Genomic DNA, 20,492 nt, shown 5'->3' with positions numbered 1-20,492 from the left:
ATATAATTTTGTTTGAGACGTCACATATGTAGTGTGACGTCAGTTACGTCACACGGAACTAAATTAATATTAGATTAAATTTTGTATTTGATTTATTTTAGATTTTATTTTGAAATATTTTATTTTATAAAAAAAAATGGATCTTCTGGACGACTTCAAGACTCTAGTTGGAATCTCACTTCTTCTCTTTCTCTCGTTCCTCTTCTCCGTGATCTCCGTGGCAACAGGAGGATGGAGTTCCCTCTTCTCAAGGTCATTGTTGGCTGAATACAACAACACACCTAGTGGCCAACAACCAGGGGCATGTAAGTAAAATTTTGTTTTATTTAAAGGTTCAACGTAAAACACAAGGTTAGATAAACATTAGCGAGTACAAATTGGGAGAATATATTTAACATTTATCGAATACTATACCTGTGTTTGAAAACCCGTTTTTCAATGGTAAATCTACCCAAAAATTGATCGTTTATTTTTGGTGTAATTTATTTGCCTTTTTACGACATATGTAACCGCTTTTTAAATTATCTTCAACTATATTTTAACAAAATTTCCATTTTGACCTTCAAAGTTAGCTACGGGTCTAAGCGACGACACTAAAAAAAGTTAAATTAATGACAATATTGTTTGTTACTACTCTTAATTAGCCGTGTTATATATTAGTTCGTTGCCGTTGTGGGTAGTAGTAATACAGTGGTTGTATTAATAACCTGCATTTAGGTGGATCATAGAGTTGCCATTTTACAAAATATGTCTAAGTATTTGTTAAACAAATTTAAATTTAAAATCTTTTATTTCTTGTAAGTGTGGTTGGTTGGATGCGCCGTGTTAGTGATCCTGGGGATTATTTGCACTTGTATTTGTGCTCTCATTGTGATGTCACGATTCTTCAACAAAGGAAGAGGAAAAGCAATTCTCGGAGCAGTTCTCAGTTGCTTTACTGGTGGGTTCTACAACTTTTATTTTAGAATAAAAAAGTGTATTTTAAGAAAAATTTTTGTTGTTGTTGTTAAGCAAATATTATATATAAATAGCATTGTTGTTTGCAAACAATGGTATAACAATAGACTTTTGTTATTGAAATAAGGATTGTTATGTATACAATAGCCTTTATGACATGTTTATATTTGTATTCTAAATTGCTTGATTTCTACTTGAATAGCTTTAGTCTACATCGTTTCACTCGGCATCTTTATTGGACAAGTTGAAAACACCAAGAAAGATTTAGAACGTCAGGCAGCATTGGCGGAAATTGAGTACGGGGGTGTTAGTTATGGTTACAGCTTTGCCCTTCTTTGGGTCGCGGTACCTATCTCTATCCTTGCTGGAGTTCTGATGGCCATGCTGAAGGTAAATCGTAGTTTGGATTTATTTAAAATTTTGTAATTTTGCTTTGTTTTTTTTTGTATTTTTCGATTCTTGATGTGGGAAGGTCGACTTCACAGTCTAAACATAGAGTATCATCAGTTACCCTGACCCAGTCTTAAATTGTCTTTAGCAGTTTGGGATATTGTTGGTTATAATTGCCTTTTTGTTATAAAATCCACCGCCTAATATTAATTGAATAAAATTTTATCTAAAATTTAAAATTATATTTTTTCAGGACTCTGAGTTTCTCAAATCTGAGTTGAAATACTCGTCCGAGTCAGAGATTCCAAAACCTGAGTAAACCACGTCAACGATTTTATGACGTCATGTAACGTCATTGTATTTTATATTGTATACTAACGAACGTAACAGTTACTGATTTTATAACCACAGTGTTGAAATTGTAAATAAAAATCAATCGAAACAAAATTTTTGTCTTCCACCAGTGGGGGACATTGAGCTACTTTTCATGTATTATTCCCTTAACAGTAACTGCTTCTGATCTTTTGTATTTAAAGTCACAGTTTCATTGTCTTATGTGGTTATACAAAGGGTAACTATTGGTCCTACGTCCAAACGTTAAATACATAATAAAAACGTTTCTATTGTGACGTCATTGTCACACTCTATGACACGGTTTTACAAAGGTTTATTTAACTAAAACCGTATTTAAAAACCTTCGAAGTACTAACGAATAAAACTTTGTAAACTTATGAAAGTTTTTTTTATAAAAGTTTTTAAAAGCATTTTTAACTTAAAGTGCCATGCTACAATCTAGTAAGTTGGATATTTACTACCGTTATGACGTCACTACGGTACTCGCACATGGGTTGTGACGTCATCATAACATACATCACCATATTCTTTTTTTAGAGCAAAGTTTAACTTCGAGTGGTCATACGAAAAACAAAAAAAACAAAATATTCCAAATTTTTTTTTTATTTAATCTTAAAAATTGAATTATTTCAAACTGTTCATGTTAACAAGCTATAAAGATAAAACGAAATAAAAACAAAGTATTTACAAAATACACCTTTTTAAAATATAATTTATTAATTTTTATCGCGTTGTGAATTAATAAATTTTATTCCCTGACATTTTTGAAGAAACCGCATAAAAAACAATAATAATTATGACGTAACATAGACAATAATTATGACGTAACATAGACAATGATTATAACGTAACAAGACAATGATTATGACGTAACAAGGACAATGAATATGACATGTTAAAACAATGATTATAAAGTAACAAGAAAAATAACAAAGCTTCTTAAATTTTTTTCTTTTTTTTTGAAAACTGAGTAAAAACGTCTTCGACCGCCCGTGCTAGTTTTTAATTGAACCATTCAACCCAACTATGACGTCACAGTGCAAATGTTATTTACAAACAATTGTGTATCTTTAAAACCTGTGCATACCGCAAGAATTTATGTATTTGTGACGTAATAATGTTTAAAATTAACTCCAACTCCAAAATGATCCTTTAATTCTCGAAAGCCAAGATCGAACCCCGCCTTTAAGACAATACATAATTATGACGTCATATAAAAGTTTAAAAAAATGTTTACGTTGTATAAATTGAACAATATTTACAATGGAACATACAATTAAGGCTGTTACGTAATAGAATATAAATAATACCGATTATAATAAAAATTAAAATAAATATTTAAAAGTTTGAATTTTTGTTTTAATTATTTCTTCGTTTTTTTCTAATTAATTAAAAGTTCATGCTGTTAGTTCAGTGTTGAGGTAGTAAAAATATTTGTCCGCTAGATGATGACAGAGATCATGTTAAGTGCTCAGTGAATTGAGAGTGGTGATTGGTCTAATAGAAACACGTGATTAATGACGTAATAGGATAGAAAATATATAAATTCATGCAGGAAAAATATTAAACAAAAATTAAAGTTGAGTTTATTGATAGGAAAATGTCATTTTCTGAGTAAAAGTTTTATATTTTTAGACTTAAATAATGATTTAAAAGTTTAGAATAATAAAGTTTAAGTGAACTTTGAACTTAGGTTATAAGTCCAACCCAATAACACAAATATTTATCCGAGTTAAAATTAATATTTCGTTAATAATTTACCAGTCTTAAGTGGAATATTTTTAAAAAGGAATTAATTGTTTTTATGAATTTAATCCATTTTTAAAATTAAAAATATGCTGGTTTAATTTTTAAGGTTGTGTTAGTAAATTTAAATACTTTTTTTATTGTTTAAAATAAATGTTAGTATTTATAAGAAAAATTGATTTTAAAATGAGTGATTGTTAGTCAATTACAATAAGTTTTATTGTTGAAACAATCACAATTGTTACAACAATTAAACAAAGAGTACAACAATTGATTTTTTAACAATGAGTTATAACAATGGATAACAATGCTTACCTCTTTCGCAATAATCCCCCGAATAAGCAGTGGGGCAAATACATTTACCCCTTCTACATTTCCCCCCGTTCATACACTCAACGTTTAAACATTTATTTCTGGGCGAACCCCCGCGTTTTGGGGCACAAACGTCACCCAACATTTTGAACCCTTTATCACATTTGCAAACTCCTTTTCTACTGCAATGGCTGTTAGGTTGGCACGGAGTCTGGCATTTTTTACCTAAAAAAATGTAACCTTATAGGAAAATTGATTTTTAATAATTTACATACGAAAAATATAAAGCAAATTTTAAAAAGAAAATTAAGTTACTTTTAAATGTAATTGAAGAATAATTTCTTGGATTATATTTTTTTAATGATTGGCAAAAAAATGGGCAAAAAAATAAGTTTTGCAAATTGTGACTTAAAGTTTGGAATTAAAATAAAAGTAAAGCTAATTTAACTTAAATTACGTAATAACTGAACATAAAATATAAAGGTTAAAAGTTTATTAGTTAAATAAACAGAATAATTTTAAACATGCGTTTGATCACGAATCAGAATTAACCAAAATTAAATAAAACACGGAATTGACCGTAAAGTAATAAATTTAATCGCTCTTAAATATTAACTATTGGCACTAAACACTCAAAATATTTGTGATAACTACCTATATAGTATATATAACCTATAGGTGCACTTAGTTAAAGGCTCAATGTCAATTTAACACAACCAAAAAAAATGGTAGGGGCAGTGTCCTCTGTTATGGCGGTATCCGAATAATTTGACCCAAAAATAACTTAAAACTAGTGTCAGATTCAATTCCCTTTGATGGATACTTTTTTTATTAAAATTAATTACCAAGATGGGTTTTTCTGGGGCTACTTTTGATGGGGTTAAAATGTCATCTGGGTTTAGTTTATCTTCTGGTCGATTTTTTCAGGGTAAAGTTGACCAATACTGTTATAACATGTAAGACTTTGGCTTGGGGATTCATTTTAAAGGGGTTAGGGGTTTACCCATAAGTATTTTCCAAATAAATTAAGGGATTAGGTTATTAAAATTAATTAGCAACATGTTTTTTTGGGGGCTAGGTTGTCTTCGGGTCGTATAGACTTAAATTATTTTGTTAGTTAATTTTAATTAAAAAATAAACAATCGAAGATAATATTTTTATTTAATTTATTTGTCCTCGGATTAAATTGTCTCGGGTGATGTTAATCTACAACAGTAGGACTTTTCTAGGGGTAGTTTTTAGGAAATTTTTGGAGGTACTTTCCCCAAAAATTTTCACAATCTCCATAAACAACAAAATCATGAAAACTTACCCACGAACTTGACCTCACATCTTGACCCCGTTCGCCCCCTGGGGCATTTACAAATATTCCCCTCTACACATTTACCCCCGTTCTCACACCCCGGACTACACACGGGCTCTGTGACGTTATCAATTACCGAGTGACGTCATCGTGAAAAGTGATTGAAAATAAAAATAAAAACATGCGTTTAATTAAATTAAAATATTAATTAATTAACTCATGCAAAATTAAAAAATTAATTTCTTGATAAAGTGAATTGTGTTGATTGTTAAACGTGAATGGTTATTGATACCGTCTATGACGTCACAAGGTTGTTGACAGATTTTACAGCACGATTGTTAAATGTTGTTGAAATTAGGCGTGGGCGTTTAAAAAGAAAAATTTACGAGGTTCCTTTTTTTGTGTTGTCTTTATGACGTAATAGTTTCATTGTTTAAAGTGTTTGTTGACTTATTAGGTGAATTTTTTGTAGAAAAAGGTTCAAAATTTTTTAAATTATTTATCTAATAAACTTGAAAAATTGACTCAAAGTCATTTAAATTAATTTTAAATAAAGTATATGTTGTTGTAAGATTACATTTTAAATTTCACCAATTTTTGTGGTGTGGTTAGCCTCTTAGTTTAAAACTTCGATTTAAAAAACTTTAAAGTTTTAATATTATTAAACCTTATAACAAGCATACAGTTACTATACACTATGTTAATGTTATATAGCCTTGTACAACTTTAAATCTTTAATTTTAAATATTATTAAACTTTATATACATAGTTTACAAGCTTATAAGTATGTTGGTGTTATAAAACCTTGTACAGCCTAAACCTTAAAGTGTAAAGTTTTATGTTAAACATAAATTCCATAAATTTCATGAACTTTTCACTCGGTCGCAAGTCAACTAAACTCGTTCAATTTCCGCGTGTGAAAATGTTTTAAATAAAAGTGTTTTTAAATATCTAAGTCGGTCAAATACTAAAATTTTTTTTGTGAACAACATTTTAACATGTAAATATTTACTAATATTTAAATATCAAAGTTGTTTTATTGTGTTGTCGTTATTTAAACTCCCTAATTGGCGCCAATTTGGAAGACGGCAAGTCATGGCGGTATTTTCAATGGGGCAAAGTGACGTCATAGTTAAACTATTGTAACAATAACCAACATGTTTGCAAAAATTAAAAAGTGAAAATATGTGCAAAATTAAAAAATATAATGATGACGTCATAGTTTAACAACAAAGCTAGGAATGATGACGTAATAATTACCTTGTCGTCTGCTCTTGCTCTTGCAACACATCACCCCGGTGGTTACCCCTTTGTGATACCGACACGAACGTTGGGTTCTACTCGAAACAGGGGTCACTGGGTTCAGGTTGTTCTCGCTCTCTACCCCGGGAGTTCCCCACACGTGGATCCTCCCTTTGTTGAGACAGGAGTTTTGGGGCCTGTCAATCATCCCACACCCCGCCCCTATTCCCGCCATCCTATTTCCTTTCTGACGTTTCGAACACCTGGAAAAATTTTTGGTTCATGAATTCAAGGTCAAAAAATACATGACGTCACGATTTTAAAATAACGTCAAAATCAAAGATTAAAATTATTTGAAACCAAACCTAGGGGACAATTCATTATAATTGCATTTTTTTGTAAGATCTATTACCTAATTATGACGTCATAATTATAATAATGACGTCACTTACTTAGCACAAGCGAAGTTATCGGATGTCGCAGCGTTGTAAGCGAAACAACCTTCGACGGACGAGGATTCCTTCCAAGAAAGTTGATTTAAAATGCTCCTATCTTTCAACCCACAAACATGCCAACCCCGTGCACATAGTTGTCGCCCCGCCTTCCTCACGACCCCTTTCCAGCGACCCTCACACGCCGCCATTGTTCCTCTGTATGACGTCACAATAAAAAATCAATTTTACGAGTAAAAATGCACAAAAATAATTTGTTTATTTTTTGACTTATTTGGTTATTATGACGTCACTATAATAACTTACCCGTTTAGTAGTTGTTGATTGTTACGATTGCGACATGCAACGACGTCCACCATTGGTTGATAAACTCTTACGTCAGAGGTATAAGAAAGCGCATATCCAAGCCTGCAACAAAAAATTAGGTTAACAAGAAATATTTACAACCTTAAAGTGTAAAAGTTATTTTCATACTTGAATATTGTCTAGTCTGATAACCACAACTTTGTTGGTGTTTTAGTGGGTTTTTATTTATATTTCTATTCCGTTTTTTCTGTGTTTAGGGGGTTTAATTTGACGTGTTTGTTATGTCTATTGTGACATCATATTGCAATGGTTTAACATCGGAAAAAGCATTGTTTTATAACAATTGACTTTAAGGAAATAGACAATGAATTTAACAATGTTTAGTTGCGTAATAATTGGAAACTTGAAACTACAACAATCTATGTTTTAATGACCCGAACATAAATCTTAAGTATTTGCTTTTAAGGTAAACACTGAATCTTGTTTTGTATAAAATATGAAGTAGAACGACCGTCAGTAACCTCATTAGTATTATGACATCATAAATGAATCACAATCGTAGTTAAAAACAAATTTACGATCTCATAAATTTCGTCCAAAACATTTTAAATCAACACCAAATCAGCTGATAACAAACTGCAAATCTCTGCACGCTGATTGGTCGAGATTTATCGCGTTATGGGCGCATCCAAATAGTGAAAAGGTAACTTCAGGTTAAGTGTTTGTGATGTCACAGACCTTATTGTGACCAAATCAACCGAATCGCTTTAAGTATCGCGAATGGTTTGCAAGGTCGAGTTTAAAATTAAATTAATTTTCGGCATTCGAGATTGTTTATGTGATTATTACGTAAGTTGTTTATCTATGACGTCATAGTTAAACTTACGTGTTTTCAGCTTTGCACTGATACAACCCGGCGTCCTTTTCTTTTACATCCGGAATAATTAATTTCGAATAAACCACGTTCTTTCTTGTGATGACGTCATAAGTGACGTCATCTGACGCCATAGGAAGGTCATCCTTGTACCACGTGATCCTGGGAACAGGGCTTCCCCTCGCTTTGCACTTTATGAATATCTCAACTCCAACAGGGGTCTTGACCGATGAAATTGGTGACGACGTCATAACTGGAGGGGAGCCTAAATAAGTCACAACTCCTGTTTAGTTAAAGTTAACTCTAAGATCTTAAATTCGTAAATAATCAAGTTTAAAATTAATTTATGACATCATAGTTGGTTTAATTGGGAGGTTTAATTACACGAGGTTAACAATATAACAAGTTAGTTCTACAAATGTAAAATATTACAAATATTCTCTTAAAGTCAAATCTCAAAATCGTTTTTGGTTGATTTTAAATTAATTTTCCAATCCCACTTCTATCGAAAATAATAATTCACCCGTACCGACGCGTCGATCCCTACAGCATAAAACCCCGCTGATCCAAGGCGTGTGAGAACAAGCATCGTGGCCGTACACATTTGAACAACAACTGGCATCAATTTTTCCAGCTCCAAAGCACGAGGATTGAGATTCTTGTTGACGGGGACAATCAGCTCCGATCCCCGCCAATTCGTCCTAAAAATACCGAAGTTTAAGATATGACCTATGGCATAATGTTATAACCAAGAAGCTCTAAGTTATTTTGAGACAATTTTCAAGTTTTGTTTACGTAAAAAATACCAAATTATTGAATAATTTAAATAGTTTTCATAGGACAAAATCCGCACTGGAAACCAAGAAAAAATTACAAAAAAAGCATAAAAACCTAAAAATATTTATACGCAAATATATGAGGCAAAAATCGTGTAAAATTAAATGATATTGTTATTATAAAAGTTAATTACAATAATTAAGTATTAAACGAGACAGCAAACCCATGTTTCAAGTTTAAAATAGTTTTAACGACTTGCAAAAACATTTTTATGATCAAACACCTTTTCTACAGGCAGTGAATATTATTTTAAACTACTTTTATCTAACAGTTGCTCATCAAAAAACACAGTAATTAAGTTATTTCTGTGAATTCTAAAATTTAAAGATAAAATGTTGTTAATTTAGGGAATTCATGGAACAAAACAACTCGTGGTCCGTGTTAAATTGTTCCTGAAACCTGAGATTTTCACAACCGGACGCAACAACTAAATTACTTCACAAAATTTCTATTTTAAGCCATGGTGAGAATGCAGTTGCAACATTATTGTAATTTTGTTGAACAAAAGTCTTGCAACTACATTAAAGGAACCCCAAAGCACGGGTTTCTTATTTGTCCCAAAACATCGAAAAACTAACTGAATAAAGTTGCAATTTCTATGTAATAAACCCCCGTAACTGTTCGTAATTACGACGCCATAGTACCTTAGTATTAAATATACACAGATAGTGACGTCATAGTACGAAGGTGTTTATTAAAACAAATTGTGACGTCATAGTACCTGTTGTGCTGAACATCCCGTGCATCTTCCCCCATTATGAGCAGCGTTGATGGCGTAACAACCTTTCACGTGGGAAGCTTCGTACCAAGATATTGACGTCAGAAGCTCCGTGTCGTTCCTACGTCATAATCGACAATTATTACGTCATCAATAAAGGGTTTTCAAGTATATTCGATTTAATTGTTTGTTATGTCACTTTATTTTTATATGACGTCATAAATCGCATTCTTTTGACTTTTGTTAGATGTCCAATGACAAAAATTTAAACAAAAAAATTTAAAAATCGAAATTTAATTTTTTCAAGCTGAACTTTGAATTCTGAATTTTATCTCAAAATAACGAAGTTTTAATCTTATAATCTTTGGGTTAAAGTCCAACAAAACAAGCTACTATGTTGTGAATAATTTACTTTTTAATCCAAATATAAATCAATGTTCGAATGGATTAGTTTTACAGATATGGGCTGGGTTCAAACCACGTGATTTAAATATTATCTCGATGAGTTATTTAACCTTAAAATATTAAATTAAAGACTTTAAAAATGTTAAATATTTGGAACAATAAAGTCTGAAAATCTTTTTTAAATGTTTTTATAAAATTACTTAGAATTGTTTCGTAATAATTTAGGAATTCGATTCTAAGAATAACCTAGCGTCAAGGTCAAGTTTAACTTTAAATTATTTAAATCCTTTAAATTAATATTTAAGTTCAAGTTTTGCAAATATAAAATTTACAATTGATAATAAAACAATTATGACGTCATACCGGGAACACAAATGCCAGTCCGGGGTACAAATGTGACTGTTCTCGATGTGGCCCTGCCACGTGCCACGGCAGGCTGAGATGTCACGGTGGCCAAATAAGTCATCTTTCCTCCCCCCAATACAACCAAAATCTGGAAAAAAAATTAAAAATTAAAAAAAAATGTTACTAACTTGTTTTTAATTAGTTTTACAATTTTTATTATATTTTATAATGTCCAAGTAGGTATCCCGATCTACTGCTGGCAATTCAATTGACATAATATGGTCAAACTCTAACTTTTACAATATTTGCAGATATTATTAAATTAAAATTGTATTTTTAATAAAGAAAGGTTATTTATTTAACATTATAAACCCTTCATATTGTATGGAATTCTTCAGTTTTAGGTTTAGGTAATATTCAATTTTAAAATGTCAATTATTTTGTAAAAGGCTTAAAATAAAACCGATATTTAAAACAACACCTTCCATCTTGAAGGTCGTGTTGCTGTAAACAAGATGATTTATTTCGAGGTATTTTTAGTAAATAGAAAACCCAACCCAAATAAACAAAACTTAGATAAAATCTTTGTTTGTTTTTGGACCTAAATCGCGTCTTCCGTTCAAACCATAACCACAAAAACGTAAAAAATAATTTAACTTTTAATATTTCTGAATTTTTTAGTAGATAAAAAAATTGGACTTTCGAATTTACATTTAAAATATCGTGGTTGTTATGCCAACCTTTGTACTTTGTACTTAGCCGGTACTGTGATGTCATAAACACCTCAGACGTGTAAGAATAGATCGATAGTGACGACATAGTAATCCATCGGTCGATAAAATAAAATATTATGGAAAATTTTAAAAACGATTTTTTGATTTCAAAACTGGATTTTTTTGTTTACAAATTGTTTGTTATTGTTACGATGTCATAGAAATGATTATTACGTTATAAGAAATCGTTTATTGAGTAAATAAAAATGTTTTAATTTGTAATTAACGACAATTTCACGATTTGAAAACAAAAACAGGAAATGGGTAAACACTTTTAAATTATTTAAATAAACAGAAAGTAAACACTTTTTTTCGTTACCGACAAAAATTTATTTTTTCCGACTTTGTCGATTTGACAAATTATTAAACTTTCCGTTTTCAACAATAGCATTGTTATTTTAACAATCTTGTAACAATAGTTTATTGTTGTTTTGGTTTCCTTCCGTTTAAGAAAATTGGTTTAGGAAATTAATTTTGTTTATATTACCCTGTGATGTCATAATGTTGATTTAAATTTTGTTTTTGTTATTTTGTAATAAAAAATTAAATTTAAAAATCGTTATAAACCAATGAAATTGTTTCTGTAAAATGACGTCACTTACGATAAATAAAATCTATGACGTCACAAAAAAAACATAAAATTATATCAATTAAACTAATTAATTTTATGTTCTAATAAAAGGTTAATTTTAACATAAGTTCTCCTGTTACGGAACCAAACTTTAATGTTGCGCAATAAAGGAACGGTATTGTGACGTAATAAATACGATTATTTAGAGAGAGTCAATATAGCCGAAAGGTGAAAGGTGAGATCAGCTTACAATTTGCAGAATGACCCAAATAACTTGAACACACTATTTACTACATTAAAACTTATACTACAAAAATTCTGTAAATATAGTAGATTACAATGCATTATAATGCTTGATACATAAGCTATACAAGCGTATTTAAAACCTTATTTTATAGTTTAACAAGCAATTAAATATCGGTTCTGTATTTAATATAAACTTTATTTTAGTTCCTTATTTAATTTGGAGTTTAATATAATTTTACCATTATTTACTTAAAGGTAATAGTCCCCAGTTATAACATGGTACTAAATAAACGTCGTATTTTTAGAGAAAATACATTAAAAGTCTGCTACAATATAATTATGTGGGTTTTGAAAGTTCATACGAATCACTGGCAATTTAAGTTTAGTCGAGTACAAAGTAGATGGAAAATCCCGTTTCTGCAAATACCTATTTTTTTATTTCAGCGGGTTCCCTTTTACTTTATATGGGTTTGTTGTCGATGGGTTTTCTGTTTTTGCTTTAATAACACACCCGTATTATTTAACAATAAGTTTTGAATTATAAATAAAATAACAGCTTTTAAATTCTTTTTTACACGTTTTAAACTTGCAATAACATTGCCATACTTAATTGTTAATGCAGCAAACTTAGAGTGAAATTAAAGTTTCAAGCTATCGCATATATACACATGAGTTATAACTATATACGAACAGCGATAATTACCTTGCGACAATTTTACTTGTAGCAGTCTTACGCTATTAAGTATAACTTAATTTATTCACTCTTAACTTTTTGATATTACCCCAACCCAGTCCCAAGTTGTACAAGTTTAAGATATTGTTGACCTCATGATATTACCCCAACCCAGTCCCAAGTTGTACAAGTTTAAGATATTGTTGACCTCATGATATTACCCCAACCCAGTCCCAAGTTGTACAAGTTTAAGATATTGTTGACCTCGTGATATTACCCCATCTTAGTCTCAATTTAAGCAACTTTTTAAACCTTTTTAATGTTTAAAATTAAAAAATCTCTTACTTCGTGGAACCCTAATGGTGCTTTTCCCTCCAGTTCCATCAGGAAAGCAGATGAGGGATAGAATCGTCGTTAGAACAAGAACTAAAATAACTGAAGCCATATTAACAACTTTAACACTTTAAAACTTTTGTTTAATATTATAATATTTTTATGCTGAAAAATAAATAAATAATTTTAACAATATTTAAATGCACTGCAATATTAATAAAGGCTGATATTACTTTAAATTTGCTTTAATTTGGGTCGTCTCTAGTTGCAGAACAGATTTATAATTGTAAGTAGTTCCGTACAACCGCGATATAAAGAAAGGCGTCGCCTTCTTCCTTTGTTTGTTCAACAATCACTCGACTGTGACGTTACAATGAACCGTACCTTGGGTTCTCCTACCTGGTTGTGACGTCACAGAGATTTTTTATTCTCTACGGAAGGGTCTAGTTTCACAGCGCGGAATGATACAAAATACGCGGAATAATATTTTTAACGTAAACAAAAAAAAATTTTTTTTTTTTAAATTATTTACAGTTTTAAAAAACCTTAATGTAATTAAGTAGACTTTAATTAAAATTTAATTATTTTTAGCAAGATATTTAACCGTTTTTCTAGCTTTTTGTTTTCAATTTTCCGTTTTAAAAAAAAAAAAAAATTGAAAATCCAATTTAAATCCAGATCCAAATTAAATAATTGTTTTTCAAACCAAATATAACCCGTGGCTATATATATAAGATCTCAGCTACCGTGTTAACTTAAATGTGGTTTAAAACCTCATATTTTATCTTATTTCTATCAACTTTACTGCATTCAAAATCACGTTTATTGTTATAAATAATGACACCATTGTAAAACATAATTTTAACAATCAAAAATCAATTTCTAATGGGTTGTCATTGTCTGATTGTTATTTTAACAATGCATATAAAACATTAGGTTTATAGAAAGTTTGCACTAGGTTTGAACCTAAATTTAAATATCTGGTCCTGTATAACTACCGTAGAGCTAGTATAAATATAATTCCTAATATTTTAAATTCGATACTTTAACTTAGCGAGTTTAAAATCTAAAATAATTTCGTTTTAACAATTGTCGTCGTTCGCCGAATTCTTTTTACGTTCAGGTCAAAGTCCACAAAAGGTTTATGACGTCATAATTATTACGATTGTTACAACCATTTCGAAAATTTCTGAGTTGTTTTAAAGTGGGTTCCGTTATTTTGAATTTAATTTTTTTGTTAATTTAAAAAAAAATTTTTTTGAATATTTCAATTCTAAAATATTTTAAATAACCTTAATATTTAAATTAAATATTTTGTTATCATTATGTGTCCATCACTTTTATATAAAAACAAATTAAATATAATTATTCGCAGTTCTTTAGCTCCAGTTAGCGGGTAAAAATCTTGTAAAAATTTTACTACGCTAAAATTGCCTTTTTCTTTCTTCAAATTCAACTCTCTCATTTTTCTGAGGTTATGTAAGGTAAAATATATACAGAAATAAAAATGAGATTTTGGGAAATTTTACAAATTTTACGATATTTTTAAAAGTAAATTCTACAAATTTTAAGGAAAGTTAGGCATGTGTTCAAAGGGTATAGGCTACAGACAAGTTAAAATAGTAATAGTTTTCGTTAAAATATTTATATACATTGTTATTATATCAAACGTAAGATTTCCTGTAAAAAGCATTAAAGTTTTGTATTGTTTGGATTAGGGTAAATATTAACTAATTGTTATTTGCAGCAGTGAGAATGCATTTTTTAAAAAAAATGCAATTTCTAGTAATGCAGAAAAGAGTTAAATATATTGAACTAAGAAGGTATTTAGTTTATGATAATATAAGCGAGTTAATACATAAAATACATAAAGTTTTTGTCAAAATTAGACTACATAATGTATATCTAAAAAACGTTGTTACAGTTATATAAAAGAAAAATCAATTTTGTTTATAAATTTTTTATAAAATTTTACCCCCTTAATAAAATCTAGTGACCGGCCCTTATGTCATGTGGTTGATCGTGCCAACCACAGTTAATATTTCACAAAACTCGTGATCTGTAGAATTATATATAAAACACATTTTAACAAATTTAACATATGTTTTAAAGTAAAAGCAGTTTAGGAAACTGAAAAGTTTGAGTTTTTGAAGGCATGTGAAGGCATTTTTGCTTTGTAAAATTTAAATATAAAATCTAATATAAAATTTAAATATAAGATCTAATTATCAAACTTTACCGGTAGCGTGGTGTAGTGGTAAGAACACTTGCTACACTAAGTATGAGGTCGTGGGTTTAATCCCCAGTGCTTTTATGCTGTAGTGCCCTTGAGTAAGGCGCTATAAACGGTATAAACTTCTCCTGAGCCAGCACTTAATCAGCAGTATAATTACCGGGCAATTATAATCTATAATATCCCAAACTGCCACAGGCAACTCGAGACTAGGTCGAAGTAACTGATGTTACTTTATGTTTAAGCCGCGCATTCGACTTTCCCACATCAAGGATAAAGATATATACGAAAAAAAATATCCAATATTTGAACATGCAAAATTTAAAATGGTATAAATGTTTTGTAAAGGAAAAATTCTAAACGTAAAGTTTCATTTTCAGTGAATTTAAGTTGAAAATGTTAAACTCGGTCGCTGCTTTGCTGCTGTTTGGCAGCTTAGCTTTGGCTGCCGATCCAGTCGAACATTCAACTTGTTTTAATGGAACTAAGGTACGCCATCACCGTTACGTCATTATTTCAATAAGGGGTTAAAATAAACGTTTTATAATACGAGTTATAAAATAACAACTTTTTTCCTATCACCTTAAAATTAGAACACGAAATTTTTTTTGGTGTGTTTGAGCTATCCGTAAACACTAGGCTAAGGGCAAAAAGTGTGGCATTGGTGCGGCTCGAACCTGAAACCTTTTGGTGTGTTTAAGCTATCTGTAGATGTCGGGCTTAAGGGCAAATAGTGTGGCATTGGTGCGGCTCAAACCCGGAAACTTTCGGCTTGTATTCCGATGCCATGACCAGTGCACTACACTGCTAACAATAATAGTAATTGTAAAATATTTGCTCTCTTACGCTCTCTACCTGAGACTTTTTAATATTATTTAATTTATATTAAATCTTTACATTTGTAAACACTATTATTTGTTTGTAGTGGTCTGTATACGACCAATCTTTCACCGGTATTAACGGTGAGCAAATCAACTTGAGCAAATTTAAAGGAAATGTTTCGATCTTGATCAATGTTGCAACTTACTGAGGGGCGACAATCCCTCAGTATCTTGGAATGAATGCAATGCTTAAAGTAAGAATTAATTTTTTTTATATATATCTTTATCCTCGATGTGGGAAAGTCGAATGCGCGACTTAAACATAGAGTAACATCAGTTACTCCGACCCATATTTTAAACTTTAATATTTCCAACTATGAAAAATGGGTCAAAATATTTATAAAAAAATAAACAATATCTAAATATTTAATGCATTGCAAGGTAAGGGTTGTGGAATAGGTAAGTCTTAAGCTATGAAAAAATTTATAAAAACGGCAAATAATTAAAACAAGATAGGGGTAAACTTCAGCCAATAGTAAACTTGCATGGGTGAAATTAGAAATAATGGTAACCCCATTTAGAATAAAATTCAAGCCTTTTCGAATATAGGTTACCCCGTTTCGAATATAGGGGACCCCATTTAAGTAATAGCTACTCCATTTAAGTGATAGCTACTCCATTTAAGTGCTACAACTCTTAGAATATAAGTTATCCTCTTTAGATAAATACTTACCAATTTAAAAGGATAGTTACTCCATTTGAAATATAAGTTACCTCATTAAGAATAATACTTACTCATTTAATAGGATAGTTGCCCCATTTAGAAAATAGGTTACCTCATTTAAGTGATAGTTACCCCATTTAGAATAATATTCATACTACTTAGAATAACAGTAACCCCATTTAAAGTCTGCAAAATCTGAGTTTTTACCTCTAAAATAAACTAATTTTCAAATCAGTTATTTTCTTATTAACCTAAACATTCAAATTCTTTCCTCAGTCTTACCAGACATCAATCCCGGTCAACATCCTGGCCTTTCCTTGCAACCAATTCGGCCTCCAACAACCCGACCATGACGATGAGATCATCAACAGCATCAAATACGTCAGACCTGGCAACGGGTTTGTCCCCGATCCGAGAATTACTTTCTTCTCAAAGTCGGAGTTGAACGGGGCCAACGAAGTTCCGTTGTTCTCACAATTAAAGGTTTGTGGCGTCATAGTTGAAACAATGTTGTCTTAATAAAACACAGTGACGTAACATTGACGTCATAATGCTCCTGGCACTTGAAATATTTACAAAATTTATCTTAAAATTAATTACAAAACGTCAATTTTTAACCCAATAAAATCGTTCACCTTTTTGCAGGCATCCTGCCCCCCAACCACCCCAACTATCGGGGACACAGCTGGGTTGTTCTGGACCCCAATTAAGGCGAACGACCTCACTTGGAACTTTGTTAAATTCTTGGTCGATAAAAACGGTTTCGTGAGGTAATGATTTGGTATTGTGACGTAATACAAGTTAAACAATAAGTATAAATAAATGTTATTATGACGTCATACAGATACCGATTCGGGATTGGTCCAGATTGTACGAAGTTGACTCCCTGGATTGAAACTTTACTGAACGAAAAATAATTGATGACGTCATCATCCTAAAACGACAAATATTTAGTTGCCATGGAAACTCGATGACACTTCGACCCAAAACTGCGCATGCGCAGAAAGTCGAAGTCGATCACGTGACTCGAATGTGACGTCACTTACGTAAGAGTTTTTTGCATTCCCTCTGCGTTTGTGACGTCATAATCAAACACGTCGTTCTTGTGCGATGGAATTTTTGTTGTTTTTATAAAAAATAAATTTTTCGTTTTTTTAATTTAATTTTTAAATTATTTTGCCAAAAATAAAATTTAAGTAAAAAAAAAACAATGTGTTCTGCGAAATAACAATCACAACTATTACGTCATGATCTCCACTGTTACGTCACACTGTTCGTGTTTCCCGAAGCGGCAACTTGAAATGGGATTAAAAATAAATTCACAAAATGAAGTAATTGGAACCCAGTTTCTTATTTCACGGTTTAATTATTGGAAACAGTTGTTTTGAAACGACAAAATTAACAAAACGTGTTAATTACAACACTTCGTAATTAAAATTTAATTAACAACAAAAATATTAATTTTTGACTTATTTTTATTTTATTTAAAAGATAAATTATGATTATTGATTGTCCACAGTTTCAAATAGTATTTGTGACGTCATATGCACAGTGTAGATAGTCATTGTGACGTCATATACACAGTTTCGAAAAGACATTCTGACGTCATATACATAGAATCGATAGTCACTGTAACGTCATATACACAGAGTCAAAAAATATTGTGACGTCTTATACACAGTGTCGAATAGACATAGTGACGTCGTAGTTTATTGTCGCCGTCGAGCTAACAGTTCTGTCTCGAGAATAAGTTGAACATATGTTTTCCACCTTGGGTTATATCCCATATGGAAACTACCAGGGGACGAAATATCGATGTTTAATATCTCGCTACTCCATCGAGATTCGAAGCCATCTGGTTTGTTCGTTCATAAACCAACCACTGTGATGTCATAATCATATTGTCAAATATAAATTAAGGCAGACAACAGGGGTGCACTGTGATGTCATAATACCAAGGTATATATCTACACTTCAATCGAACGGCGCTGTCTCTAGAATATTAGATTATGACGTCATAAATACGACACAAGTGGAGCAGGGTTACGAGGAGTCTGGCATCTGTATTCTGTTTGTTGATAAACAAGATTTTATTCTCGAATTAAAACCAGGTTGTTTGAGTATTGCAAGAAGCGAAAAACCGGTAAAGAAACAAACGGATTAAATGGAACGGCGCTGCGTGACGTCATAAATGGATTGCGGTTTAAAACAATGAAGTAATAAAGGCGCTGTTATAAGGTCGATAGGAATGCAGAAAGCACAACATTCGAGCAAAGCGTTTTGAGCAAAACTTGGTTTAGTTTTATGTAGTTAAAAATTCAGTTTAGGAAAATTTCACAAACGGGTTTTAAAAGAAAGACCTAAGTTGCAAATTTAAATGCAATCAATTGTAAGTCGTATTACGTAATAATTAAGAAGAACTGGATGTTTTGGATAATAAGCTAGTTATAAGTAAAATCTTGTTGGTTTTAGTTTATAGTTAAGAATTCAGTTTAAATATGTAAACGCGTCTATTAGGTAGGCCTTAATTAGGACTTTGAATATAATTTATTGTTTTTTTTTGATTTTATTTTGGTTTTTCGCGCATTGATAAAAGTAAATAATAAATACGATATACAATTAATATTACAACAATGCGACGGGAAAAATAACAAAATCAAATTAATGATTTAAAACATGCCAAAAGTATTGTTGTTTACATAAAGATTTTAAGTATATTATGGCATGGTCACCAAACCCAAAAGTCCTATTACGTAATAATTAGAAAGAACTTGATGTTCTGGGTATGCTAGTTAGGTGAAGTCTTGTTATAACAGTAAGTATAAGTTAGGCAAAACTGTTTTCACATAAGCTGTGTTTATAGGTTTAGTTAAGTTGGTATAATTGTTAAGTTAATTGTGGTCATTATTGTTGTTGTTTTATTGTCTTTACTTTCTCATTTAAAATGAATTTCTCTAAACATAAATAAAGCTGTAAATACTAAGTGAAAAGCTTTAGATTAAAACTAGTTTAAATAAATTCTGGTAATTGTTTAAAAATAGAAAACTTATTGTTAATAATAGAAACGGTTTTGTTTAAATTTAGAAAATCTAGAAATTAATCTGGGATTATGTTAGTTTGGACATTGTTACGTCATAGCGTGCATTGTTTGGCATCCACGTGACTTACAACAGTGGAGTATCGGGTTTTAATAATTTGCAGACGCCGAATCCAAAAAAAAATATTTGTATTTTTTAAATTTTTTTTTAATTATTTTTACACCTTTAATAATTTTATTTTTGTTTGTGATTTATTATTTTTGGGTCCGATAAAAAATAATATTTTATTTTTAGTAAAATTAGATTTATAAATTTCGCAAACAAATGCAATTTAAATGGATTAGATTATTAGACCCCCTGTGGTAAAGAATATTGATTATTATTTAATTTACAGGAATAGAACAATGCAAAATCTAAATTCTGAAAATAACGAACTGCTAGGTTGGCAGAATAAAATATAAACGTCGACAAATTTATAAAATTTCAACTTAAAAGTTTAAAATGTTATTCTAAGATGAAATTATAATATTTAGTATAGTTTAAAGGTAATTAGAGCAGTATTAGTTAATGTATTGAAACAGTGGAGCTCTAGGTTAATTAATTTAGTTTTATATTAACGTAAATGTCGTTGTTAAAATATATTTCAAATTTTATTAATTTTGGTTAGTTAGGGTACAGTTTTAACTTAAAACTTTGTAAAAAAATAAATTTAGGTTTTGTTTTTAATGTAGTATGAATGTCGGATTTTAAAATTAATATTATTGACTTTGCAGAACGGAAAGTGCATTTGCTTACTTAATATTATTTTATAGTTAACAGAGTCAGTATCAGTTTATTTA

General features: G+C 30.5%; 3 protein-coding genes across 6 annotated transcripts; 2 read left to right on the top strand and 1 right to left on the bottom strand.

Annotated features, from left to right (window-relative positions):
- Nucleotides 1-80: 80 nt before the first annotated feature.
- Nucleotides 81-2,078, top strand: LOC145751454 (uncharacterized). Its single transcript, XM_082567606.1, has 4 exons — nucleotides 81-305; nucleotides 803-940; nucleotides 1,160-1,347; nucleotides 1,601-2,078. The coding sequence occupies exons 1-4, from the start codon at nucleotides 137-139 to the stop codon at nucleotides 1,664-1,666; spliced, it is 561 nt and encodes a 186-aa protein (XP_082423732.1). The 5' UTR covers nucleotides 81-136; the 3' UTR covers nucleotides 1,667-2,078.
- Nucleotides 2,079-2,182: 104 nt separating this feature from the next.
- Nucleotides 2,183-12,998, bottom strand: LOC145751453 (uncharacterized). Of its 4 annotated transcripts, none has more exons than XM_082567602.1 (11): nucleotides 12,850-12,998; nucleotides 10,260-10,389; nucleotides 9,495-9,612; nucleotides 8,460-8,637; nucleotides 7,949-8,201; nucleotides 7,063-7,164; nucleotides 6,757-6,954; nucleotides 6,323-6,567; nucleotides 5,072-5,179; nucleotides 3,763-3,984; nucleotides 2,186-2,884 (listed from the first exon to the last, which is right to left on the bottom strand). In XM_082567602.1, the coding sequence occupies exons 1-11, from the start codon at nucleotides 12,947-12,949 to the stop codon at nucleotides 2,829-2,831; spliced, it is 1,710 nt and encodes a 569-aa protein (XP_082423728.1). In that variant the 5' UTR covers nucleotides 12,950-12,998; the 3' UTR covers nucleotides 2,186-2,828. The 4 variants fall into 4 exon arrangements, with proteins under 4 accessions (XP_082423731.1, XP_082423728.1, XP_082423730.1 ...); XM_082567604.1 differs by having other exon boundaries at nucleotides 2,270-3,198; XM_082567603.1 differs by having other exon boundaries at nucleotides 2,270-2,884; nucleotides 8,466-8,637.
- A 1,595-nt stretch (nucleotides 12,999-14,593) lies between these two features.
- LOC145750428 (glutathione peroxidase-like) lies at nucleotides 14,594-17,801 on the top strand. The gene is made up of 6 exons (XM_082566467.1): nucleotides 14,594-14,660; nucleotides 15,451-15,559; nucleotides 15,996-16,145; nucleotides 16,892-17,098; nucleotides 17,261-17,385; nucleotides 17,460-17,801. Exons 1-6 carry the CDS (start codon nucleotides 14,611-14,613, stop codon nucleotides 17,530-17,532), a joined length of 714 nt encoding a protein of 237 aa, XP_082422593.1. The 5' UTR covers nucleotides 14,594-14,610; the 3' UTR covers nucleotides 17,533-17,801.
- Nucleotides 17,802-20,492: the final 2,691 nt, after the last annotated feature.

This window comes from Corella eumyota, chromosome 4 (genome assembly GCF_963082875.1).
Source record: "Corella eumyota chromosome 4, kaCorEumy4.1, whole genome shotgun sequence".
NCBI classification, from domain to species: domain Eukaryota; kingdom Metazoa; phylum Chordata; class Ascidiacea; order Phlebobranchia; family Corellidae; genus Corella; species Corella eumyota.
Note: the sequence above shows the minus strand (reverse complement) of the source record. Positions and strands in the feature narration are given on the sequence as shown.

What these genes read in the sequence shown, in the direction of transcription:
- LOC145751454 (XM_082567606.1), top strand. Translation starts at nt 137, where the DNA reads ATGGATCTTCTGGACGACTTCAAGACTCTAGTTGGAATCTCACTTCTT. An exon ending in AGTTCTCAGTTGCTTTACTG is followed by an intron (nt 941 to 1,159) that starts GTGGGTTCTACA and finishes CTACTTGAATAG; the next exon opens with CTTTAGTCTACATCGTTTCA. An exon ending in TTCTGATGGCCATGCTGAAG is followed by an intron (nt 1,348 to 1,600) that starts GTAAATCGTAGT and finishes ATATTTTTTCAG; the next exon opens with GACTCTGAGTTTCTCAAATC.
- LOC145751453 (XM_082567602.1), bottom strand. Translation starts at nt 12,949, where the DNA reads ATGGCTTCAGTTATTTTAGTTCTTGTTCTAACGACGATTCTATCCCTC. An exon ending in GGATCGACGCGTCGGTACGG is followed by an intron (nt 8,202 to 8,459) that starts GTGAATTATTAT and finishes TGACTTATTTAG; the next exon opens with GCTCCCCTCCAGTTATGACG. An exon ending in CAGTGCAAAGCTGAAAACAC is followed by an intron (nt 7,165 to 7,948) that starts GTAAGTTTAACT and finishes TTTTTGTTGCAG; the next exon opens with GCTTGGATATGCGCTTTCTT.